This window comes from Mirounga angustirostris, unplaced genomic scaffold, assembly GCF_029215605.1.
Source record: "Mirounga angustirostris isolate CCGP_5_RB_7025 unplaced genomic scaffold, mMirAng1.0.hap1 SCAF_4, whole genome shotgun sequence".
Taxonomy (NCBI): Eukaryota; Metazoa; Chordata; class Mammalia; order Carnivora; family Phocidae; genus Mirounga; species Mirounga angustirostris.
The window spans coordinates 157,338,432-157,364,437 of record NW_026991712.1 but is presented as its reverse complement, the minus strand read 5'-3'; the positions used below and the strand labels follow the sequence as shown (position 1 = coordinate 157,364,437).

The window sequence follows — 26,006 nt, the reverse complement described above, 5'->3', positions numbered from 1 at the left end:
CCCCCGAGACCCACGCAGCCTCCCAGCTGCTGGCCTCGCCCGGCTGTCACGGTGGCGCCCACTCCGCTGCGGGTTCCCTCTTTCACCAGCCTCGGGGAATCACAGCTCTTCAGATCTCCCAAAGAGCCTGGGCCTCTTCGTGTGTTAGAAAATTTGGGTTGCGTTCCTCCTGGGATACAGGACAGAACATCTGACATTGTGTCACCTCTGAGGGCACAGCCCTGACGAAGGACATGGGGCAGCTGATGCCCCGCCTGCTTAGAGATTTTAAGTAAGGACATGAAGACAATTGGTGAAGACATGAAGACGTGAAGAACGTGAAGACAACTGGTGAAATCTGGAATGAGGTCTCTTTTATTATCTGATAGTGTCCTATCCATGTTAATTTCCTGATTTTGATGATTGTACTGATGAGCACATGTAAGAGCATGTCCTTGTTTTAGGAAAATACACATTCAGTGTTGGGGGGTAAAGGGGCATCAGGTCTGCAACTTACTTTCCAGTGGTTTGGAAAACAGTGAATATATAGAGAGGAAAAATGATAAAGCAAATGTGATAAAATGTTAACATTTGGGGGATCTGGGTGAAAGGTACAAGGGGATTTTTTTGCAAGAACAGTCTGGAGAAATCTGAAATTATTGCAGCTTCCTCTGCTGGGTTCCTTTGGTTTGGGGGCATTTCCTTGTCTCTCTTTTCTTCCGCAGGTGATCTCCTCTATTTCTCTGGTGTTTTGCGTGGTACTCTCAAATTTCTCGCTTGAACCTAGGCTTCTTTTCTTAATGCCAGATTGCACGCCCTCTTCATCTCTCCTGGAATGTCTCACCAGTTCCTCAAACTCGCCCTGCCCCAGTCTGAATGCACACTCTTCTCCCTTCACAGACCCTCTCCTCTTCCAGGGCTCCTTGCCTGAGCGTGCCACGCTAACGGCTTGCTCAAACCAGAAGAAAGTAAACCGCGACTCCAGCACTCACTTTGGGCTGCTATCCTCCTCATCCCCCACGTACATTTTTGTTTCTTGTGGTGAAACTTGACGCTTGAACTTGGAATGGCCTCTTGTCACTGCCTTGTTCATGAGATGTTCTAGGGGATCTACGATCCTTACAAAGGTTTGCAAGCAAAGCACAACAATTTTATGATATATAATTCTAGGCTTATAACCTGGTTGCAGTAGTAACCTTGTCCATATGCTTTTAAAGCCTGCTAGTGTTTATTAAGTATTTGTTAGCTACTGAAACTGTATGTTTGTGTGGGCATATATTAAAATATATTAAAATATTTATCTCCACCACATTGCCATCAATATTGATGAATATCAGAAAAGACATACTTTTTCTATCAAATTGATGACATGATCTGTCATTGAAGTAATGGTTCATTATCTTTTTTTGAAGTATTTACTTTGTTGAACGTTTTTCATGACCTGTTATTCTTTTTTTTTTTTTTTAATTGTATTTATTTGTCAGAGAGAGAGAGAGTGAGAGCATGAGCAGAGGCAGGGGAGAGGCAGACTCCCCACTGAGCACGGAGCCTCGATCCCAGGACCCTGGGATCATGAGCTGAGCCGAAGGTGGATGCTTAACCAACTGAGCCATCCAGGCGCCCCTTTAGTGTACCATTTTAATTTCTTTGTCGCTTTGTAACTATTTTTCAGAGTAATTTTCTTAGTGATTGCTCTAAGAACTATAATGGACATTTAAATCACAATCTACCTCACATTAATGCTAATTTAATTCCAGTAGAATGGGAAAACTTTGCTCCAATATAACTGTATCCCCCACACCCTTCTTTGGCAAAGGCCTACAAAATGTGTCACTGGGTGGCTTCTGGTAAACATGATAAACTATTTGTGGTTTAATTACAAGTACCATATTAATGAGCTGACAGCACATTACTCAAAAGTCATACAAAGTCACAGGAAGCCAAGTGCAAAGGTCATGATAAAGATCAGTTTTACTGATGTCTATGCCTAAAGCTCTACATTTCCTCACATATTCTATGCAAGAATAAAAACATGGCTACATGTGCAGGCCCAGGGGAAAAAGGGGGGAACTTCAGCAAGTTGTAGTACCTCAAAGCAGTTGTGCAAGCTGGAATATATTAGACATTCAGTAGCCCCTTGAACAGCCCCCTGATGCCGAGTTCATGGGTCACTAAGTAATGGGGTGAGCTTCTTCAGCTGAGATAAGACTTAGTAGCTCTTCAATGGTGTTTTGTTCATGGACACTGAGATGCTGTTCTTTGGCTAGATTGAAGGCTCTCATGGCATATTCTTGTGCCTGGAATAGAATTGCAGTTACAAAAAGAAAATTGTCATAGGAGAGCTTTATGTGGGGAAGCCCCATCTCTGCTCAACCCAGAAACACAGGAAAGGACCTCTCCGCTTTTCACACCAGCCACCAAGCTCTTGTTGGAAATTTGGGAACACCCACCGGGTCCTTACAGCTAGCCACACATGTGCTGGGTGGGGCATGGGGGACCAGAAAAACCCACCTGGCTTGACAAAGTAAGTAAAAATTAGTACACCTTCTTAGCAGAGTGAGATCTCTATGGGATCTTCGTCAGGACCCTCTGAACCAACCCTGGGAGACAGAGAGGTGATAGGGGTCATCCTGGGGGCCATGTGGTCTAGAGTTTTCACTTGGACAGAGGTCTCACAGGACATCATGGGAGAGCCTCTGGGTTGGTTCTTCTTTCCCTCCCTTCTTCTCCCTCCCTTCCTCACTTCCTCCCTTCCAATAAATATTTATTTAAAGATTTTATTCACTTATTTGACAGAGAGAGAGAGAGAGAAAGAGCGCACAAGCAGGGGGAGCAGCAGGCCTCCCGAGGAGCAGGGAGCCCGATGCAGGACTCGATCCCAGGACCCCAGGATCATGACCTGAGCCGAAGGTAGACGCTTAACCAACTGAACCACCCAGGCATCCCAGGAAATCCTAAATTTTCTATGACACCCACACAGAAAGGCCTCCTCCGTCAGGCCTCCCTCCCTCTCTCTCTCCTTGCCTGCTTTTCTTTTTCTTTGCAGCACTATTCACTATCTGAAATTATATTATGCATTAAGTGTTTGCTTGTTTATTGTGACTTCCTCTCCTCCAAAAGAAATTGGGCAAACAATGGACCCTCTCTATGCCTCAGTTTCCTTATTTGTAAAGTGGGAATAATACAATACCTACTTCATGAAATTGGCCTGACAATTACACAGGAGAGTTCATGTGAAGTACTTAGGCTAGTGATGGGCATGTCCCTAGGGAAGGAGACAATGCAGTTTCCATGATGCAGGTTGGACTCCAGAAATGAGAAACATCTCGAGCATCCAGACTGTTTTGAAGTGAGGGCTTACTCAGAGGGCAAAAGCCAGTGTAACTGGGCAAAACACAGCCAAATTCAACTAGAGGAATTTCTACCCCCATTTTAGACATGGTGCTTTTCTGGGGAAACTTGCCTTTGAAGAATTCATCATCAGGTAGTAAAGCATGAACAGGGTTTTCAGAACAAAGATAGTTTTCTGGGGGGCTGTGTTAGATGTAGATTCTCGAATGTTCCAGATTGAAGTCATGATCTGAATGGCTTCTGCTTCCTGGGCTTCATCTGCAATGGAAAGGAAGGAAGCTGGGACAAAGACACAGGCCCTGGGAGCTGCAGAGTCTCCCATCAAGGGTGAGCACTGAGCTGTCAGGGCACCGGCCTGCGGCACAAAGCACAACAGCAGGAAGCCTGGCAGTTTCAGGCAGACCCCTACAGGTCTCAAGGTAGCTACGGTTTCTCTCGTTCAGAGTCCTGAACTCTTGATTTCTTAGGCCTCCAAAGCAGGAAGCTGTCATAGTGGGACTCCTTGGGTCCCACTCAGCTTCAGCTGGAGAGCAAGAGCCCCCGGGATTTCTGGCAGCCAGCAGCTCAATCCTCTCCCAAATCCAACGGTGCTTGAGCACCTTGGACTTTCTCCTTCCCACAAGTGAGTCTGTCTACTCTTCCTCCAAGCAGCTTTGGGTCTTACTCTAGTGACCCTTTATTGTCTTATTATGAGTTATTTGGGGCAGGTGCTTATAAGCACTCTTTACATACTATGCTTAAGAAGAAGACAGAAAGGACATACACCATAACGCTAAGGTTGGCTGCCTTTGGATTTCTATGATTTCCAAGTTTTCTGCTTTAACATAAGCCACTTTTATAATGAAAGAAAACTCAATAAAGTTATTCATTTTTTAAAATCTTAGCTCAAGACCTCTCCTCCAAGAAGTCTTCCCTCTTCAACACCATCCAACTGTCCTCACCTCTTCCTTCTGGGACTCATCTTATAATGTGTACTTGTAGGAACTTCCTTTTATTTCATCTAGGTTCTATCCCATCAACCACACTGTATGTGTCTTTGGGCAGAAACTAGGTCCTCTGTCCATTTTTATTATATCTTAGAGGGCATGATGCTGTGCAGCGCCACCCAGCACTCACCCTTTGCTGAGTCTGGGGACAGAGACATGGATGACACTCAGCTCTGCCACTGAGAAGCTCACTGTCCAGTAAAGGAAGAGGAGAAGGCACCAGAATAAATGAGCAGTGTGACTTCTTCAGAGAGTTTACCCTGGTTTATGTGCCTTGGAGGGATAACACATCAGAAATGGAGGCTCTGCAGAGATCACGGGGGGCTCTGGTAGGTCTTTCTCCAGATCTTTCCCTTATGAGCCCCCGGAAAGGCTGTGTGTGGTGCCAGGGCTCTGAATTCTTCCCAGCACTGGTGGAATCTCTTTGATTCCCCCATCTTGGTGTCCTCATCAGCAAAATACAGAAGATGGCACTGATGTGCTCCATGACAGGGACAGTGGCTCTTCCTCGTGGGGACAGGCCTATGGATTAGGAGGGGTGAAGTCACTGCTCTGCTTTCCAGGGAGAGCTGCCACTTACCCAAGCCAGTGTCGGTCTCAAATCGTTTGCCCAGTAAGTCTATCTGCTGGATGCGAGCCTGTGAGAGCACTTGGTAGCGATCATTCAAGTATTTACTCCAGATCTCAGAGACCTGTTGGGAAAGCGGACGCAATCTGAGCAGCAGGCCAGACCTGAGCCGAATCTATTTTGCTAGTGGAGAAACAGGAAGAAAGGAAAGTGAAATATATCATGTATCAGACCATGTGATCTTGGGCAAGTCATTTCATCTCTCTGTGCCTCAAGTTTCTCATGAATAGTCTGGCGACACCAGTCGTAACTTAGAAGGCCGAAGTACCAAGGCTCAACTCCCATATTCCCCAGCTCACCTTGGTGTACAACGTGTCTGCCAGGTCCAACTTTTTAAGGCCATGGAAGATATTAGCCAGGTGGAAGTAGCCCCCTGAGGTCCTGATGTCCTCTGTTCCAAATGCACAACTGGCAAAATAAATCTATAGCAGAAGGAAGAATGGGGTGCTTTAGTTCTCCTTGTAAATTATACATCTGATAAAGAACTTGTACACCCAGAATTTGTAATGAACTTTTACAACAGCCCAATTAAAACTAAAAAATGGGCAAAGGATCTGAATAGACATGTCTCCAGAAAGATATGCCAATGGCTAATAACACATGAAGTGATGCTCAACATTATTAGTCATTAAAGAAATGCAAAATAAAATCACAATGAGATACCACTTCACCCGCACTAGGAGGGCTCTAATCAAAGAGGCAGAAAACAAGTGTTGGCGAGGATGGGGAGGAAAACGACCCCTCACACATTGCTGGTGGGAAGAGAAAATGATGCAGCCTCTGTGAAAAGCAGGTTGGCAGTTCTCAAAAAATTAAACGGTGAGTTACCATATGACCCAGCAGTTCCATTCTTAGACTACACCCAAGAGAAATGAAGGCATGTGTCCACACAAAGACTTGAACACAAATGTTCAGGGCAGCATTAACATAACAGCCAAACAGCAGAGACATCCCCAGTGTTCATCAAGTGATAAATGGCTACACAAATGGTGTATTTCCAGATGATGGATACTACTCAGCAATAGAAGGAATGAAGTATTGATATGACAACATGGATGAGTCTCAAAGTAATTATGCTAAGTGAGAGAAGTCAGATGAAAAGACCACATATCATTCTGTTTATATTAAATGTCCAGAGAAGGCAAATCTACAGAGACAGAAAGTGGTTGCCTGGGGTGGGGGGTCGGAAGGAGAAATGAATTGCAAATGGGTGTGAGGGGCTTCTGGGAGTGATGGGAATGTTCTAAAACTGGATTGTGCTGATGGTTGCACAACTCTGTAAGTTTACTCCAAATCATTCAATTGTACACTTAAAGTGTATGAATTTTATGATATGTATCCATAAAGATATGGATGGGTTTTTTTGTTTGGTTTTTTTTTTGACAGGTAGACTGAAGAATCTGAGCCTGATCTATTTCTTAACTGTGTGGCCCAGCTCAAGACAGAACCTGTGCCTCTGCTTAATTTGTTGTAAGTGAGAATACAGAGAGAAAACACAAATAAAGTGTATTAGTCAGTCTCCTAGGTGGAAATAGATGGCACCCTCCAAGTACTTCCTGAAGATAGTTTAATGAAAGGATTATTTGAAGAGACATACAGAGGTTAAGGAACCAACAAGAGCTAATGAAACACCAGGCACTATCAACAGCAAGAAACTATTACTGTCCTGACTCCTGAAAAGAAAGCGAGAAAGCAGGGTCACCAGGACGCCCCCACCCCCTACCCCCGAGAGTGAGCGCTATGGGAGGAGGCCACCTGCCAGGAGCTGTGGCCCTGGAGGAACACTGCCCCTGCCAGAACTGGGATGGAGCAGAAAGGCAGCAGAGAGAGTAGATACCCAACCTCTATCTCTTCCCAACATCCACTCCCCTGCCATGCCTCTCGCTCTTTAAATCCAACAGAAGCTGGAAAGCAATGGATTCTGGGTTGTGTAGTCTGTAGCGGTTAGCCTCCCAAGGCACAGTAGAGCAGAGAATGGATTTAGGGTGAGGGGATATGAAGACTAACCAGCACAAGAATGTTTGCAGTGGATTTATGGACATTGTGCAGTGGAGGCAACCAGAAGGAGGGTTGCCCACCCAGTGGAGAGGCTGAAGAGAGAAATAACGTGCTGAGACTGCATCTTGACCTTAACCTCATCCAGATTTCAGGCTCAAGAACTTTTCTCTCTGGGCATATTGTCCACTACTGACATCCTTATAGAAACCTCATTAAATTTTGGAAGAATGGCTCCATCATCACTCTCATCATCATCATCTTATCTAACATTTGTATGCAGTTTTATAGTTTATAAAGAATGTTCATATATGAACAGTTCATTTAAACTTAATAACCACACTCTGAAGTAGAAGCATTGATGTTATATGTAAAAATGATAGCAAATTGCTGCATATACAGTGTCCTATTATTAATCTCTTCACTGACCCAATGAGACATACACTATCTGATGATTTCTGTCTTACACTTGATGAAAGAGGTGAAATAATGTCCACCATGTCCAAGAGTAGAAGTAAAGCCCTTCTCTTAACCACTGTGCTGTTCTACCTTTATTATCCTCAGAGAAATCGGGCTTGGAGAAGTGACATGACCTGGCCAAGGATGCACAGCCAGGAAGTGGAAAGGCTTGAACTCAGGTTGTTAGAACTGTGTTCTTGCTAATATCTCACCAGTCAGTTGTCAACAGAAAGTTTTAGAGAAATGCTCAGTTAAAAAAGAACAAACAGGGCGCCTGGGTGGCTCAGATGGTTAAGCATCTGCCTTCGGCTCAGGTCATGATCCCAGGGTCCTGGGATCGAGTTCCGCATCGGGCTCCCTGCTCCGCGGGAAGCCTGCTTCTCCCTCTGCCTCTCTTTGTCTCTCATGAATAAATAAATAAGTAAAATCTTTAAAAAAAAAAAAAAAAAAAGAACAAACAAGGGTGCCTGGGTGGCTCAGTCAGTTAAGTGTCTGCCTTTGGCTCAGGTTATGATCCCAGAGTCCCGGGATTGAGCCCCGCATTGGGCTCCCTCCTCAGTGGGGAGTCTGCTTCTCCCTCTGCCCCTCACCCCACTCGTGCTCTCTCTCAAATAAATAAAATCTTTAAAAAAAAAAAAAAGAACAAACAAAACTAAGCATAGCTGTTCTCAGAAACATTCAGGTGTTATAATTTAACTTGTTTACATCATTGGCCAGATGATAACGGGCTTCCTCATAGTTTTCCTTAGCTATATAGAGAAGTCCCAGGTTCCGATGTAGTAAAGAGTGGGTGGCATAACGACATTCAGTTGATTTGAGGACTGTCCACTGGGCTTGGGATAGATATTCCTCAGCTTGGACAATCTGGCCTAGACCTGCCCAAAAGAAGTAAAGAAGGTTATAATTCATATTCTGGCCAGAGGACACATGATGAAATGTGAGTCAGTGCCCATTCACTCATTTGTTTATTGACTCAAACATTTATTGACATACAAGAACTTGCACATAAACATTCATAGCAGCCTCACCATAATAGCCAAAAAATAGAAACAACCTAAATGCTCATCAACTGATGAGTAGATACACAAAATGTGGTCTGTCCATATCCATGAGTGGAATATTATCCAGTTACAGAAAGGAATAAAGTACTGACATATGCTACCACATGGATAAACCTTGAAGACATTTCACTAAGTGAAAGAAGCCAGACATAAAAGGTCACATATTGTATGATTCCATTGATATGAAATGTCCAGAATAGGCAAATCCATAGAGACAGAAGAATGATGGCCAGGGACTGTGGGGAGGGAGAATGGAGTGTGACTACTAATATGGGTATGGGGGTCCATTCTGGGATGACTACAATGTTCTGTAGTTAGATGTAGTGATGGTTGCACAATCTTGTGAATATACTAAAATCACTGAATTGTACTTTTAAAGAGTGAAGTTTATGTATGTGAACTGTATCTGTTAAAAATGTATGTATATGTATACTTAATATTTTTTATGTACCAGGCCTTGTGTTGAGAGATGAGGATTCCAAGATGAATCAAAGCCATTGCCCTTGAAAAATTTACAGCTGGGTTCAGGGAATGCATGGGTGACAATATATTTATAACACAGTATATAAGTGCAGCAATAGTAACATCATAAGGTTTGGAAGTGGCAGAGAGTAGCAGGTGTTTAATTCTATGGATGGGGTGGAGAGGGACAATGGAACGGGGCGAGGCGAGGTCAGTGCTATGGACCGAATGTTGTATCCCCCCAAAACACATAGTTGAAGCCCTAATCCCCAAAGTGATGGTATTTGGAGGTGGGGCGTCATTTGGTCATGAGAGTGGAGCCCTATGAATGGGATTAGTGTCATAAAAGAAGAGATACAAGAGGGGTGACCCCTCTCTCTGCCATAGGAGGATAAAGGAGAAAGTGCCTGTCTCCAAACCCAGAAGTGGGCCCTCACCAGACACCGAATCTACTGATACCTTGATCTTAGACTTCCAGCCTCCAGAACTGTGAGAAATAACTGTTTATTGTTTAAGTCATTCAGTCTGTGGTATTCGTTATAGCAGCTGAACTAAGATAGGAAAATCTGAGCTGAGTTTTGAGGATGAGTAGAAGTTTTCCTGACAGATAAGGGGGGGGCGGGCACCCGGGCAGAGGTAACACAGATGCAGAACCATGGAGATGTGAAATAGTGGGCTGTGTTTGGAGAACCATATATGGGTCTGGGATGCTGGAGCCCAAAGTGTGAGGGATCAAGTGGCAGGAAATGAGGCTAAAGAGGTAGTCAGGGGACAGGTCATGGAGGGCTGGAGGACTTAGTAAGTTGCTCCAGGGAGCTGGATGCATGTGGATAAAAACTGGAGGATTTCCAGAAAGGGAGAGAGAGTTGGGATTTCAATTTAGAAGGATCCCCAGGAGCCAGGGTGGGGGAGGGACGAGAGGGGAGGAAGTAGAGTGAAAGACTCACTAGAGGACTTTGGAAATAGTTCAGGCAAGGACTGATAAGAGCCTGAACTAAGGCAGTGAGTGAAGATGGAGCAGATACCTAAGAGACATTTAGGAGCTAGAATGGACAACACACGGTTACTAAGTAAAAGGCACCTTATTTCTAATATTCAGATACTGTTGACACTTAAAACTTTTTGTTTGGTTGTGAAGATGCATAAAAGCTGCCTGCCTCCCTGCTTGCCTCCTAGGGAGGCTGTCAGACCTGGAGACAAAACTACTCTGCCAGCCTTCGGCGGAGCAGGAGGTGTGCTCTGGGTGCGAGGCATTTCCTGTGATGGGTGCTGCAGCAGAAACGGTGCCAGGAAAGGTCAGGGGACGAGGACACAAACCCCGCATAAGTCAATCTTCTGTTCTGCTTGTCCTTCCTCCCAGGCCTCGCTCATATGCAGGCATTACTTATTCTAGCTGTAATCATAGGTCACTGAATTAAAGGAGAGCTGAAGAAGCAATCGAAGGGAGGAAACACGGAACTTCTCTTGACTGAAGTTCAAACTAAAATGGGAAAATACTAGATTAGAAGAGGCGGAGGCCCGGGATCCTGGCTCATGCGAACATGGCAAGTCACATCTTCCATCTGGATTTTCTCTGTAAAATAAGAGCTTTAGACTGAGCAAATGATTCTTAGCAAAGGTTATTTAGATGGGGAGAAAACTGGCAGAGGGCACTGACACATACTGGAAAACTTTCATCTTCATCGTGCAGTTTCCCTTCAAGAAGGCAATTGCCAAAGAAGGAAGGCCCCAAGGCCAAGCTGAACCAGCAACTAAAGAAGCATCCCAAAAGATATACTTGGGAAAAAAAAAAACTTGAGCCCCCAAATCCAGAGAGCGGGTATAGTGAGGTAGGAGGAATGCGCTGCTCCCAGCAGGTCGAACTGAGACTGGCCGGTGAGTGGGTAAGTTTAGGCATGCCTTCTTCTACATAGTGTTTGCCTCGACAAGTGTAGGGATGGAGTGGATGTACTAGATACACAAAGTTGCTGAAGGAAGTTAGACTATCCTAAAGGGTCCTGTCACTAGCGTATGGAAGAGAAAGAGAAAGGATAGCCAGTTAAGGAGTAAGGGCTCTTGTCTGCAGGGTGAGACAAAAGGCCTACTCTGGGCTAGCGGCTGATCTGAGAGACATCAAGGGGGAAGATTTTGGAAGGTTTGATGACGAAAGTAAAGGAGCACAGAACAAAGCAGTCACAGATAATCATCTGTGAGGCTGGGAGGCACCCAGGGGAAGGAAAGGGAATTCACATTACTGAGGGCCTGCCATTTGCTGTATGCACAGTATGCTAGGCCATTTGCATCTGTGATCTAACTCTGCCAACAACCCTGTGAAATAAATATTCGAGGACGAATGTACAGAGGAGGAAACTTCATTCATTCATTCAACCACACATTCATTTAATTTAGAATCTCTATCACTTTGCTAGATGCTCAGTGCATACTAGTGAATAAAGCAGACATGATCTCTGACCACAAGGGGCATATAATACAGGGAACTAGATACACAATAAACAAAGAAAAATAAAATGCTATGAAGGAAATGAACAGAACACAGTCTTCCAAAAAAGCAGGAAGAAACCTACCTTGATTGGATGATTAGAGAACCCTTTCTGAGAAGGTGATATTTAAGCAGATACCTGATGATTGAAAAGAAACCAGCTATATATAAGGGAGAAAAAAGTATTCCAGGCAGAGGAAGAGTATGTGTAAGAGCCCTTAGTAAGAAGCTTGATACCTAGCATCACTCAACCAGTAAAGAAAGAGTTGGAGGGGTCCCTGGGTGGCTCAGTTGGCGAAGCATCCAACTCTTGATTCCAGCTCAGGTCATGATCTCAGGGTTTTGAGATAGAGTCCTCTGTTGGGCTCTGCACTCAGCAGGAAGTCTACTTGAAGATTCTCTCCCTCTGCCCTTTCCCCCACTTGTGTGTGCACGTGTGCACTCGTGCTCTCTCTAAAGTAAGTAAATAAATTAAAAAAAAAAGAGTTGGAATTTGAACCCAGGCTCCCTGATTCCAAAGTGCTGACTAGAGTGGGGGAAGATGAGTAAGGTGGCTCTTTGAAGTGTTACTGAAAATATCATCTCTAGTTGATTAAAATTCCAAAGTTTTACCAAAAAGAAAAGAAAAGGCTAAATACCTGTTATTCTTTCCACTCCAGTCTGGCGGAATCTCTTAGATGAGAAAGAGACATGTGCACAAGGAATGTAATTTATTTAGACTTTCAAAAAGGTTGGCAAGGTTTCAAAGACAGGGGGAGGTATAATGAGAACTTCCATTTAGACGGAACTTTCCAGCTTGCAAAGCACTCTCATGTTCATTACACACAAACTCATTTAATCCTCAAAACAATCCTGTGAAGGGGACTCAGATTCACCAAATGCTTTCACAGCGCCCACCAGATGTCAGGTTCTCTGAGAGCAGTTTTTGAGGACCTCCTCTGTGCTAAGTGCTATTCTGGGTATGAAGACACTCTGATGAATAAGAATAGGGACAGTTCCAGTTCTTCCTGAGCTTATAGTCTAGTGGGAAAGAGAAACTTAAATTAAGTAATCTCATCAATGGATATATAATTATTAGTAGTAGTATTTTGGGTTTTTAAAAAGATTTTATTTATTTAATTTTAGAGAGAGCTCACGTGCAAGATGGGGGAGGGGCAGAGGGAGATGGAGTGGGGATGAATTTCAAGCAGATTCCCTGCTGACTGCAGAGCCTGATGCAGGGCTCAATCTCACGACCCTGAGATCATGACCTGAGCCCAAATTAAGTCGGGAAAAATCCCCAAATCCCACAGCTAGTAAGTGTCAGAAATGCACAAAACCTGGGCTGTATTTCCTTGTCCGGTGCTCTTCCCAGTAGTTTTGGTGGAGGGACAGACTGGAGTGGGGAGCCAGACCTGAGAGGGGTGAGGAAGGCATTCTTGCAGTTATGTGGCCTCATATGGGGGAGTCAGAGCCCAAACCAGTGAGGAGAGGATCCATGCAGAAGAGGCAGCCCTGAATGAGGAGTCAGAGCCCATAGAAGGAGAGAAAGGCATCTGCAAGGGGAAAGAGTAGGGTTGGAAATGGAAGATTGGTTCATACAGGGCAACTGATGCAATATCTAAGTATATTAATGAAAAAGGAAGCCAGAGCCAGCATTCTCACTGTCAGAGAAGAGAACTACAGATGCAGAATGGGAGGAAATCAGACTGAACCCTGTGGTAGCGTTGGACTGAATTTAGAGGTACTGGTAGGGACTCATAGTCATATCTCTACCTATATATAGAGAGAGTGGGAGAGAATGAATTTAGATGTAATGTGTGTATACATTATTATGTTTATACATATTCCCTAACTCTGTCCACCAAGAAGGCATAGGAGCAACCCTACCTCAATAGCAACACATACGTCTAGTGCACAACTCTTGCCTTCTGAATTCCAGTTTTCACTAAAAAAAAAATCAAGGCTCCTTGGAGGTATGTTCCAGAAAGCAGGAAGGTGATCGAAGAACAATGGGGATGTGTCAAGGAGACATGGAAGCCACTTTAAATGGGCTGCCACTTGCCAAATCAGGAATAGCCTAAGCACCAAATTACGATAGAAACAGATTATTAATCCATTGACTAGAACAGGGAAGCAAGAGTTCATACTGATATAAATAAATGAATATATTGAAAGTCTGATGGAATGGGATATTTATATAGTTTCAGAATGCCTCCCCATAAAACACTTATTAATTGCGAAAAGGAGGAAGAATATACAAAGAAGAAGCCTGGCAGATATCACCTTAGCAAAGTAACTTAAATAGGTGGCATCAGGAATGGAACAAACTGAAAACATGTGCCAACTTGCAGGATGAGGTGCGAACAACACAGTGGCACTCCCGTGACATCCTGCCAAAGACACATCACCTGAGTCCAGTCGTGAGGAGACGTCAGAGAAACCCAAATTGAGGGATGTTTTACAGAACACTTGGCCTTTAATCTTAAAAGTGTCAGAGTCATACAAGTCAAGGAAAGATTGAGAATCTATTCCAGGATGAAGGAGACTAAAAACACATGGCAACAAAATGAAAAGTGTGATTTTGAACTGTATCCTTCTGCTGTCGAGGTGTAATTGGGACGACTGGAGAAACGTGAACTAGATGATAGTAGACGACGGTTGTATGGTGGATATGAAGGAGAACGTCTAGGAAATGTATCAGGCAAGCAACTTACTCTCACGTAGCTCAGGGGAAAAGAGGTTCTTTGTACTGTATTTCCAACAGTTTTGCTTTTTAGAAGTTTGCTTCTTAAAAAAAATAGTGGCTATCAAGATGGATAGTGGTTGGACAGTAACTAAAACACTGCAGATGCTCAGAAATGTTAATTCCCCTCCAAGATGCTAATTCTCTTCTTGTAGCAACCACCATGTGGGGTGGAGCTCTGCCGAGTCTGTGCTCCCCACTCTCATCCACGGCATGAGAGATACGGTTCTTCTTCCCTCTCCCATCCACAGGGGCAGGTTCCTATACTCCTCTTTGGGCCACGTGACCCTGACACAAAGGTAGATAAAGGTAAATACCACACTCAAGCTGAGTGAACACAACTCTCTCTTCTAGGAATTTAACACTGGAAATCAGATGCTAATTGTTTCTACTATCCTCCTTAAACCTGGAGGAACATGTAAATTCCATGGAAATTCAGCTACATCTGATATTTTGGGGTAGCTGTCTTTGTGGTAGGCATAGGGCAGAAAAATCTGGTCTGCAGAGATGGTAAATAAAGCAGATGCAGAGATAGAAGCAGAGACAAGACACAAGGCCCAAGAGAGAAAATTTGTTACAACATTCTGATTCTAGGACTTCATGAAGCCTCAATTCCCCTGGGACACTCCAGTGTCCGAATAAATGTCCTCCTTTTGCTTAGGCCAGCTAGAGTGGATTTCTGTCAGAAGTAGCCAAAAGTTGATGACATCTGCTTCCCCACCTTGTGCCAAACTTTACGGCAACACTGCTCTTTTATAGAAGGTTATCTTGGTGCTACTGCCAAGGCTGTACCCTCTGGCCACTGATTGAACCCACTTTAGTACTCCTTGAGGGCCCTGGGGCGGGGGGGTCTCGAGTCAATTCACTCACCAAGGCTCGCCTCGGCCAACAGCAGGTAAGCAGGCACAAGCTCTACTGAACTCAGGCCGTGCACATTCATGCGGAAGCGAAGCGAGTGCAAAGCTGCTGGAACAGCAGCTTCATGTTTTCCTTCAAAGAGGTATTTCTGGGCCACGGTGTAGCAGAATTCAATCAAATGCTTCTGTGGAAGAAAAAACTAGACCATCTGAGAGAGTCTAAAGGTAAAAGGCAATGGTGGATATAGGTTCACCTGGGTAAGGCCACTACCTAATGAACTGGTTGAGGGCACCTAGTTAACCTGCTTGTATTAAGGTGGACATGAGACCCAAAACAGGTGATATAAAAAGGGAAACCTGGATTGTGAGTTCCTCGAGGTCCAAGAATAAGTGTCTTTTCACCTTGGTTCGTTATCAGCATAAAGGAGTGCTCCGTATAAAGTTATTAAAGAAATATTATTCTTGTGTTTATAATAAAATTGTAGTTTAGCAAACCGTCATGTCTCCGGACATTCTACAACTTTCTGACTTTCTATTTGAGTCGTAATTTTGAGAGAAACATCTTATCTTTCCTTCCGGAGTTATCCTGCTTAGTGAGTATCAGAAATAACTTAAATTCTGCATTGTTCCAAAGCCCTCCTCAAAGTGCCACAACATTTAAATTGATGAATCTGGTGTTCTGAGATTTATGGCTTATAAAACCCTAACTTTTTAAGAATAATTGAGATGCTATCAATGCCATAATAGAAGTTTTTAAATCTCCTTTATGAATTCACCAGTGTATTCATACACCATTTTTTTGACCTCCTACTATGTACCTATGCCTTATCAACATACTGGGCATGTATGGATGCTATGGCTGAATTTTGTTCCCCTCGCAACTCATATGTTGAAGCCCTAAGCCCTAGTACCTAGCGAATGTGACTGCATTTGGAGCCAGAGCCTTACAGAGGTGATTAAGTTAAAATGAGGCCATTAGGGTGGCCCCGATCCAATTTTACTGGTGTCCTTGTAACAGGAAGAAATTTGGAAAACACCAGGGATGCACGTGCCCCCAGGAAACCACACCTGCTGACACCTACCCTAGATCTTGGACTTCGAGGTTCCAGAATTGCGAGAAAAACCATTTCTGTCGTTTAAGCCACCTAGTGTGCGGCGTTTTATTAGCCCTGGGAACCTAATACGGTGGGTATTCAGCAACTATGTGGAGAACAACTGACTGAGGACATAAAGTCATAAAACAAAGTCTCTGTCCTCAGAGAGGTTCCAGTCTGGGGATCCCTTCGTCCTGGGTGGTTTCGCGGAGCCTGTGAGCTAAGCCTGTAGCCCCCCCACAGGACCCACCTGCCGCTGCCGCAGCTGCTGCTGTCCGTGCCGCCGCTCCTCCTCTGAATTGTAGAAGGGCATGGAAGTGCGCAGCGGAATCAGCAGCTGACATATCTTCTCATGGATGCTGCTCCAGTCCGCTCTTTGATGAACCACACCACTGACAATGAAAACATGGACTTCGTTATCTTTCCCTTTGGCCTGGCCGGAGATCCTAGTGGCCCCACTTACTGGCCTCGCCCTAAAAACTAGAAAAGGAAGCCCAACACATATCAGGCAGGGAATCCAAGCCATTTCTTTTCTTTTCTTTTCTTTCTTAAAGATTTTTATTTATTTATTTGACAGAGAGAGACACAGCGAGAGTGGGAACACAAGCAGGGGGAGTGGGAGAGGGAGAAGCAGGCTTCCCGCGGAGCAGGGAGCCCGATGCGGGGCTCGATCCCAGGACACTGGGATCATGACCGAAGGCAGATGCTTAACGACTGAGCCACCCAGGCACCCCACAAAGCCATTCTTGACACAAATCTCTTTTCTTCCATGTGGTTATGTGGTGGTGTACCAATTAGTGGGGGTGGGAGGCTGTTGTTTCTTCAGGCACAGGTCACACTCCGAAGTCACGAAGTCGCGTGGTGATGCTGTGGCTGATCTGCTCTTCTGCTTCGTTAATAACATTTTTCTAAGGCCATTTTCAGAATATCTGAACATCAAAGCTGATGTTTGTGAGCGTCTTTTTCTTGGGGAAGGGAAAGGAATTTCCCATTTGCTGAGGCTCTAGGAGACGCTCTAGGAGACTGTGTTGCGTGGCTCCAGAGAGCACCACTGACATTGTCTTCTGTGTTCCAGGGGGCACAGTCACACGAACACACTAGGGACGGTCCCCAATCCCAGTGGTGCAGCAGGTGCTTTTGCTAGTAACTAACTTTTTGAGAACAAAACAAAAGCTATTATTTCAAAGATAAGGAAGCACAGGAGTGGAGAGCTTAAGTAGTTACTCTAAGCCTATAATCCAGAGCCGGCTGATTTTTAGCTCTCCAGAGGGAAGCACTGTGACAGTTTGGTAGAAAGCTTTTCTGAGTTTTACATACAGATTTAGTATTTTTTTTTTAAAGATTTTTTGTTTATTTATTTATTTGACAGAGAGAGAGAAACAGCATGAGAGGGGATAGGGTCAGAGGGAGAAGCAGGCTCCCTGCTGAGCCGGGAGCCCGATGTGGGACTCGATCCCAGGACTCCAGGATCATGACCTGAGCCGAAGGCAGTCGCTTAACCAACTGAGCCACCCAGGCGCCCCAGATTTAGTATTTTTGAACACTTAATTGGACAGGACTGCAGTCCTACAGAGAATCCACTCCCATTCCTTAAATAATTGCCTCTATGACTGATTCCCAAATCTATTACCTGCTTCTGACCCTTTCTCCAATTATTTTTTTTACACTTTTAAATTGATATATAACTCACATACAATAGAAAATTCACCATTTTAAAGTATAAATCCAGTGGTTTTTAGCATATTCACAAGGTCATAAAACCATCACCCTATCTAACTCCAGAACAATTTCATCACTCAAAAAAGAAACTCCATTTCCTCTAGTTGGTTCTCTCATTCTTTTCTCCACCCACTGGTGCCCAGAAACCATGAATCTACTTTCTCTATGTATTTGCCTGATGAGGACATTACATATAAGTGGAAACAGACAACATGTGACTTTTTGTGTCTGGTTTCCTACACTTAACATAATGTTTTCAAAGTTCATCCCATTTCATCGCATTTATCAATATTGTATTCCTTTGTACGACTGAATAAATATTCCACTGTATAGCTGTATCACTTTTAATGTTTATCCATTCATCAGTCAGTGAACATGTGGGTTGTTTCTACATTTTGGCTATTATGAATAATGCCGCTTTGAACATTTGTGTATAACTTTTTGTGTGAACACATATTTTCAATTCTTTTAAGTATATACCTAAGAATGGAATTGTTGGGTCATATAGTAACTCTATGTTTAACTTTTTGAGGACTGCCAAGCTGTTTTCCACAGAGGTTGTACCATTTTACAGCCCAGCAGCAATACAGGAGGGGTTCACTTTTTCTAGATCTTTGGCAACACTTGTTATTCTCTTTTTTTTTACTACAGCCATTTTAGTGTGTGTGAAGTGGTATCTCATTGTGGTTTTATTTTGCATTTCCTTAACAACTAATAACGTTCAGCATCACTTCATGTGCGTATTGGCCATTTGTATATCTTCTTTGGAGAATTTATTCAAATCTCCTGTCCATTTTTAAACTGGGTCTTTTATCTTCTTATTGTTGAGTTTTAAGAGTCCTTTACATACTCTAGATATAAAATCCTTATCTGATATATGATTTGTAAATATTTTCTCCCATTCTGCGGGTTGTCTTTTCACTTTCTTGTGTTCTCTGATGCACAGAAGTTTTAAATTTTGGTGGAGTCCAACTAATCTATTTTTTCTTTGGATCCTTGTGGTTTTGGTATCATATCTAAACTGTTGCCTAATCCCAAATCACACAGATTTCCAACTATGTTTCCTTCTGAAAGTTTTATGTTTTTAGCTCTTATATTTAGCTCTTTTTGTCTATGGTGTAAGGTAGGGGTCCAAATTCATTCTTTTGCATGTGGCTATGCAGTTATCCCAGCATCATCTAGAAAGGACCATTCTTTCACCAGTTGAATGGTCTTGGCAACCTTGCTGAAAACCAATTGACCATAAATGTACATACTTATTTCTGGACTCTCAATTCTATCCTTATGCCACTACCACACTGTCTTCATTACTGCAGCTTTGTAGTAAAATTTGAAATTGAAAAGTATCAGTCCTCCAGCTTTGTTCTTTTAAAAGACTTTTTAGCTATTCTGGGTACTTCACATTTTCATTTAAATTTTAGGATCAGTGTGTCCATTTGTACAAAAATGACAGAATTTTGATAGGGATTGCATTGAATCAATAGATCAGTTTGAAGTGTAATTATCTTAATAATATTAAATCTTCTAAACTATGAATATGGAATATCTTTCCATTTATGTAGGTCTTTCTTTCATAAATGTTTTTTAGTTTTCAGTGTGTAAGTCTTGCCCTTCTTTGGTTAAATTTATTTCTTTTTTGATGCTACTGTAAATGGAATGGCTTTCCTAATTTCATTTTCAGATTGTTCATTGCTAGCATGTATAAATACAACTGATTTTTGCACATTGATCTTGTATTCTGTAACCTTGCTGAATTCATTTATTAGCTCTAATAGTTTGTGGTGGGTTTTTTTGTAGGTTCTTTAGGGATTTCTCTCTAGAAGATCATGTCATCACCAAATAGATGTACTTTTACTCCTTTTCCAAGCTGGATGTCTTTTATTTCATTGTCCTGCCTAATTGCCCCAACTAGCATTTTTAGAAAAATGTTGAATAGAAGTGATGAAAGCAACATTCTTGTCTCATTCCTGCTTTTGGCGGGGGGGGGGGGGGGGGGGAGCCTTCAGTCTTTGATCACTAAATATGATGTTAGCTTTGTGTTTCTCTATAGGTCATGAAAGTTCCTTTCTTTCCCTAATTTGTTTTTATCACAAAGGGTATTGGATTTTATCAAATGCTTTTTCTGTATCTATTATCATGCGGTTTTTGTCTTCTCTTCTGTTAAGATGATGTCTTAAATTGATAGTAGTATGTTGAGATAACATTGAATTCCTGGGAGAAATGCCACTTGGTCATGATGTATAATCCTTTTTATATGCTGCTGGATTTGGTTTACTAGTATTTTGTTGAGGATTTTTTGCATCCATATTCATGAGGGATAGTCATCTGTAGTTTTCTTGTAATATTTTTGTCTGGTTTGGCATTACAATAACACTGGCCTTTTAAAATGAGTTGGGGACTTCTTCTTCCTCTTCTATTTTTTTGGAAGAGTTTTTGAAGAATTGGTATTAATTCTTTTTAAAGTATTTGATAGAGGGGTGCCTGGGTGGCTCAGTCAGTTGAGCGTCTGCCTTCGGCTCGGGTCGTGGTCCCAGGGTCCTGGGATCGAGCCCCGCATCAGGCTCCCTGCTCGGCGGGAAGCCTGCTTCTCCCTCTCCCACTCCCCCTGCTTGTGTTCCCTCTCTCGCTGTCTGTCAAATAAATAAATAAAATCTTTTAAAAAAAAGTATTTGATAGAATTCACCAGTGAATTCATTTGGTCCTGGGCTTTTCTCTGTGGGAAATTTTTGATTGCTAGCTAAATCTCTTTAGTTATAGATCTACTCAGATATTCTTTTTCTCGAGTCAGTTTTGTAGTTTGTGTCTTATTTGGAATATATTTCATTTAGGTCTTCTGATTTGTTGGTGTACAATTGTACATAGTATTCTCTTATAATCTCTTATTTCCTGCAAAGTTGCTAGCAATGTCCCCACTTTCATTTCTGACTAGTAGTAATTTGGGTATTCTGTTCCTGGTCAATCTAGCTAAAGGTTTGTCAATTTTATTAATCTTTTAAAAAAACCAGCTTTTGGTTTTGTTGATTCTCTATTGCTTTTCTATTCTCTATTTCATTTATCTCTGCTCTAATCTTTAATATTTTCCTCCTTCCACTAGCTTTGGATTGAGTTTGCTTTTCTTTTGCTAGTTTCTTAAAGCAGAAGGCTAGGTTATTGATTTGAGATCTTCCTTCTTTTATAATGTATGTGTTTACAGCTAGAACTTTCCCTCTGAGTACTGCTTTCACTGCACCCTGTAAGTTTTAATATTTGTGTTTTTGTTCTCATTTCATCTCAAAGCATTTTCTAATTTCCCTTGTGATTTCTTCTTTGGCCCACTGGTTGTTTAAGACTATTATTTCCATACATTCATAAATTCCTCGTTTCCTTCTGTTATTGCTTAATGTCATTCCACTGCAGTTACAGAACATACTTTGTATAATTTCAATCCTTATAAATTTATTGAGACTTGCTTTATGGTCTAACACATGGTCTATCCTGGAGAATGTTCTATATGTGCTCGAGAAGAACGTATATTCTGCTGGTGGTGGTAGTGTCATCTATAGATGTCTGTTAGGTTTAGTTGGTTTATAGTGTTGTTCAAGCCTTGTATTGCCTTGCTAATCTCCTGTTCATCACTGACAGTGGAAAACTGAAGTGTCCAACTATTATTTTATTTCTCCCTTCAATCTGACAGTTACTACTGCATGCATTTTGAGTCTCTGTTGTTGGATACATAAATCATGAATTTTTGCATTTTTATCGCCTATTGTGTATTTTTACTCAAATGTGACTAAGTTCACTGTTTGATTCCAATTATACATATTCTAAAACTGGTAACAATAACCTAGCACAGGGTCAGCAGTTTTTCTGTAAAGGGCCTTATAGTAAATATTTTAGGCTTTGAGACCTACATGGTCTCTGTTGCAAAAATTCAACTCTTTTGTTGTAGCAGAAAAGCAGTCATAGACAACATATAGCTTTGTTCAAGCACTCTCTCTCCTTCCTTCTTCTGGGACAAAAGAAATGCAATAAAGTATTTTCTTTATAAACTGCAACTGTATGATATGAAATGATAAAAGCATTAAAAATTTTTATAGGGAATTATTGTAAACAAATCAATAAAAGCACTCAACAGCCAGGATATAGAAATAGTTGAATTCCATAGGGTATTTATTAAATAGGGGCTTCTTGAGTAATTGTGTGAGCAATGGAAATATTAATTTACTTAACTACCTAGACTTTTGTTCCACTGAGAGCATTTGACATATCTTGCTTTTCCAAATAAAATGAGCTTTATTTATATATTCATGAACTCTTTCCTTATTCATCTGTTTCACCCGTAACACCCAACACAGGATCATGCATAAAGAAGGAGTTGAAAATTATATTTTCTTTTTTTTTTTTTAAAGATTTTATTTATTTATTTGAGACAGAGAGCAGGAGAGGGAGGAGGGTCAGAGGGAGAAGCAGACTCCCCGCCGAGCAAGGAGCCCAATGTGGGACTCGACCCAGGGACTCCAGGATCATGACCTGAGCCGAAGGCAGTCACTTAACCAACTGAGCCACCCAGGCGCCCGAAAATTATATTTTCAATTAGGGCTCACAATCAAGTAGCCTGTAAGCCAGATGTGCTTTGTTTGGCCATTATCCTGTTTTTAAAACTGAATTTAGATGTCATTAGGCAGGACATTCATTCTGCAGTTTACCACAGATCCTACTGTCTCCTACTACTGAATACCACTTCACTGCTGTCCTCTCTTCCTGGCCAGTGAAAGCATTTTAATTTGTGCCCCATATGTTCAATAAAAGGAAAACTTATTTCAAATTACTCTTATCTATATGCTATGATTTGCTCACCTATAGTACTGAAGCCTCTTTTACTATCTGTAATGTTTCAGTATGCACTTTAATAAAACTGTCTTTTCTTACAAATATTCAATTCCCTAGGAACATTCTCACAATCCAATACAGAACAATATGTGCAAGATTACACAGAGTATATAAAACAGATCTTTGTATAGGAAAAGAATATAAGGAAATTGATCAAAATGTCAGGTTATTAATCTCTGGGTTGTGAGATTATGTATTTCTCTTCTTTATTTTTTATATTTTCAAGTTTTCTACAGTGAGCGTGAGTTATATTTACAATTGGGAAAAAACTCTTTTGCAGAAAAAGAAAAAAAAAAAACTTTCAGAAATTCGAGTTGACTGGCCTTCCTGCTCCTTAAATTGGAACAAGGAGAAAGAATATTTATTGAGTGCCAACTTGGTCTTAGGCATGATGCTACATGCTTTACATTCAACCACAAAAACCCTGTGAGGGAGGAGTATTAAAGCCCCCATTTCTGAGATACAGAACAATTACTTCAGTTTCATTTTATGGAAAAATCTTGAAATTTCCAGGACACAAGCATATAAAAATCTGGAGAAAAGAGGCAGGTGGGCTGGAGGGAGAGAAGAAGGCCTTAAAGAGAATTAAAGGCAGTGAAGGAGAAGAAAGGAAATAATGGTGGATAAGGGCACAGGAAATAATAATTTATTCATGCATTCATCAAATATTTAGTTTCAACTACTTCAAGACACTTTGCAAGAGACTGTAGGGTATATACAGATGGGTTTGACACAAATCAAAAGATAGCATATGTATGACAGCCCTATCCGTATTCAACATAACATCCGGCATTAATGGAACATAAGAAAATTGACATAACACACTTGCCGACAACTGAAATGAAGAAGGGAAATAAGAGTCAAGTGAAGAGTAGAGAGTGACTACAAAGTGAGTTGAGAGGATGAACGCATTACTGCTGGCTGCAGGGATGAAGGCAAAAGGGAAAGAGGTAGATGCTCATATCAGCCAAAGGACTCTAATCTCTTCCCTGAGTGCCAGGCTGTACTTGAAGTTGTTCACTAGCCATCTCTCCCAAGTGACCTGAAGGCCCTCAAACTCTGTGTCCCCAACCCAATCCGTCACCCACCACCACCTCCCTCTATGTTAATAGGTTTACTATCCATTCAGAAGTTCGCTTATGCAACAAATGATCGCTGAATGTCTGATATATGCGACCAGTAGGTTCAGTAAAAGACACAGATATTAAGTAAACACAAAATACAATACAAAAGTACAGGAAAAACGAAGAAAAAGGTGAGACAGAAAAATAAGAGAGGAGTATTTTCAGAACGACCTCTCTGAAGAAATAACATTTCTGAGAACTAAAGGATGAGAGGGCCCTAGGAAGATCTGTGGTTGAAATGGAGGTTCCCAGCAGTGGGGACAGCCTAGGCAAAGAAACTGAGGGAGGAAAGGACTTAGCAAATCCTAATTGAAAGAAAACCTCTGTAATTATATCAAGGAAAAGAGGGGGTGAGCGTGGTGGGAAATGAAGGTAGAGAGCTGACCAGGGCTTTGTAGTTTCTGCCACAAATTCTGAATTGTAGTCTAAATGCAATGAAGAAACAGCAATGAAAACACATGCCATCCCTCCCTTCACGGGATATACAGACCTAGTGAGGAATACAGACTATTAAACAACTGATTTCAATCTGTGTCATAAGTTTTAGGATAGGGAATATATAGAGTGCTGTGAGAGCACTGAGGAGGGACACCTAATTCAGTCTGAGGAGGTATATTCACTCTCCACTGGGACCATTGCAACAAATTCTCAATCAGTTATGCAGCCTCCAGGGTCTACCTTCCAATTTATTTTCCACACTGCTGTCATCTTTCCTTAACACAAGTGAGACCTGGTCAAAACCACCCATGACCTCCCAGAGGATAAATTCCAAACTTCTTGATCTCATGTCACCATTTCGCCCTAACCTCTATCTTCTTGGTTTAAACTCCTCCTCCTACCTATTGCAATGGTTTTTAAACTTTCTTTTTAGTAAGAAATATATTTTATCATTACACACACACATATCCACATAAAACACTAGAAAGTTTCAAGAAACAATTCAAGTAGGATTACTTTGATACTTTCTATTTTATTCTTTTTTCCCTAAAATGTTTGTTGATTTATTCATGACCTGCTAATGGGTCTAGTCTGCAGTTTGAAAATCAGTGACTGCTTCGTCCACTACTGCCTTCTCTACTCAGCTCTGAACAAACTGTTCTTTCACCCTTTACCCAAGTAGACCCAGATGCCAGGAGTACCCTGTCCTTCTGTCTTCCTTCTTCATTCACCTAGCAATTTCCTACTGACCTTTCAAGAGTCATCGCAAACATTATTTATTCAGAGAAACCTTTCCAGATATTGCCCCAGGCTTCCATCCTTAGAGGTCCCAGGAAATAGCACACCCTAAGTGACAGTACTTGTCATGCAGGGTCTATTATAATGACTTTTCAAAAACAAGTTAGTCTGCTCTGGACTAGGTTTCTGGACATCAGCAACCGAGCTGTTTTATCTCAGGTCCAACATAGGGTCTAATGGGAAGCAAAGGTCAGGGGATGTTACGTTGAATAAATGAAAACTCACCTCACTTTCTACTACCCTCCCCACACTCTCACCACCTCGGCTGTGCACTTCTTTCTATTCCTCAAGCACACCACAGTCTTTCCTCTCTCAGAGCCTTACTTTTCCTCAGCATTTCCACGGCAGACTGCTCCTACTTTATCTTCAAATCCTTAGGAGGGCATCTGTCCAACCTCTCATCACATTTCCTTTGTCTTTATGGCATTGATGACTCTCCGAAATTATCTTGTTTTCTTTTTGTTTGTTTGTTTGCTTATCTATCTTCCGCATTAATTATGTTAGCTTCTTTAAGGGGCACAGTCCACCAAGTATCCCCCAGTAACTCAGGCTGCTAGAACAATGCATAGCGCACAGTAGGCGGGCAACAAAACCTCTGGTGACGAACAAGGGAGTGGGAGAAGAGGCAGACACAGAAGGCTTAGGGACCAGTCTCGAAGCCGCCTTGACTGTTCCCTGGCAGAGGCGGTGCTACGGCTTATGTAAGGCACCCAAGTGCCACATTTCAGGGCCTACCAGTAATAAGTGACCGTGCAGGAGGTGCACACTCGCTCGGCCGGGGCCTCGCACACCTCGCAGCAGAGCCGGCGCCCCTTGGGCACCGCCAGCGGGTAGATAATGTCCATGCTGCAGCCAGCAGTGTCGGTCTCCAGGACGGTTGCCCGGCGAGGACACGCTGGACGCCGGCGTCACGTGACTGCCATCGGGCAGCCTCGTTCCCAGGATTTCAGGCGCAGGGGGAGGGGCGTGGCTCCACTGACAT

General features: G+C 42.4%; 1 protein-coding gene across 2 annotated transcripts; it reads right to left on the bottom strand.

Moving 5' to 3' along the window:
• Positions 1 to 1,927: 1,927 nt before the first annotated feature.
• ZMYND12 (zinc finger MYND-type containing 12) lies at positions 1,928 to 26,006 on the bottom strand. 2 transcript variants are annotated; one of them, XM_045897936.2, is made up of 8 exons: positions 25,760 to 26,006; positions 16,327 to 16,468; positions 14,996 to 15,167; positions 8,104 to 8,273; positions 5,244 to 5,366; positions 4,897 to 5,008; positions 3,443 to 3,588; positions 1,928 to 2,276 (listed from the first exon to the last, which is right to left on the bottom strand). In XM_045897936.2, exons 1-8 carry the CDS (start codon positions 25,867 to 25,869, stop codon positions 2,151 to 2,153), a joined length of 1,101 nt encoding a protein of 366 aa, XP_045753892.1. In that variant the 5' UTR covers positions 25,870 to 26,006; the 3' UTR covers positions 1,928 to 2,150. The 2 variants fall into 2 exon arrangements, with proteins under 2 accessions (XP_045753892.1, XP_064445393.1); XM_064589323.1 differs by having other exon boundaries at positions 25,349 to 25,902.

Excerpts from the sequence above, each read along its gene's own strand:
- ZMYND12 (XM_045897936.2), bottom strand. The coding sequence starts at position 25,869 with ATGGACATTATCTACCCGCTGGCGGTGCCCAAGGGGCGCCGGCTCTGC. Across the intron at positions 5,367-8,103 it reads GTTATCATCTGGCCAATGAT|ATTTATTTTGCCAGTTGTGC; the intron begins GTAAACAAGTTA and ends CTTCTGCTATAG. Across the intron at positions 3,589-4,896 it reads TGAGACCGACACTGGCTTGG|ATGAAGCCCAGGAAGCAGAA; the intron begins GTAAGTGGCAGC and ends TTTCCATTGCAG.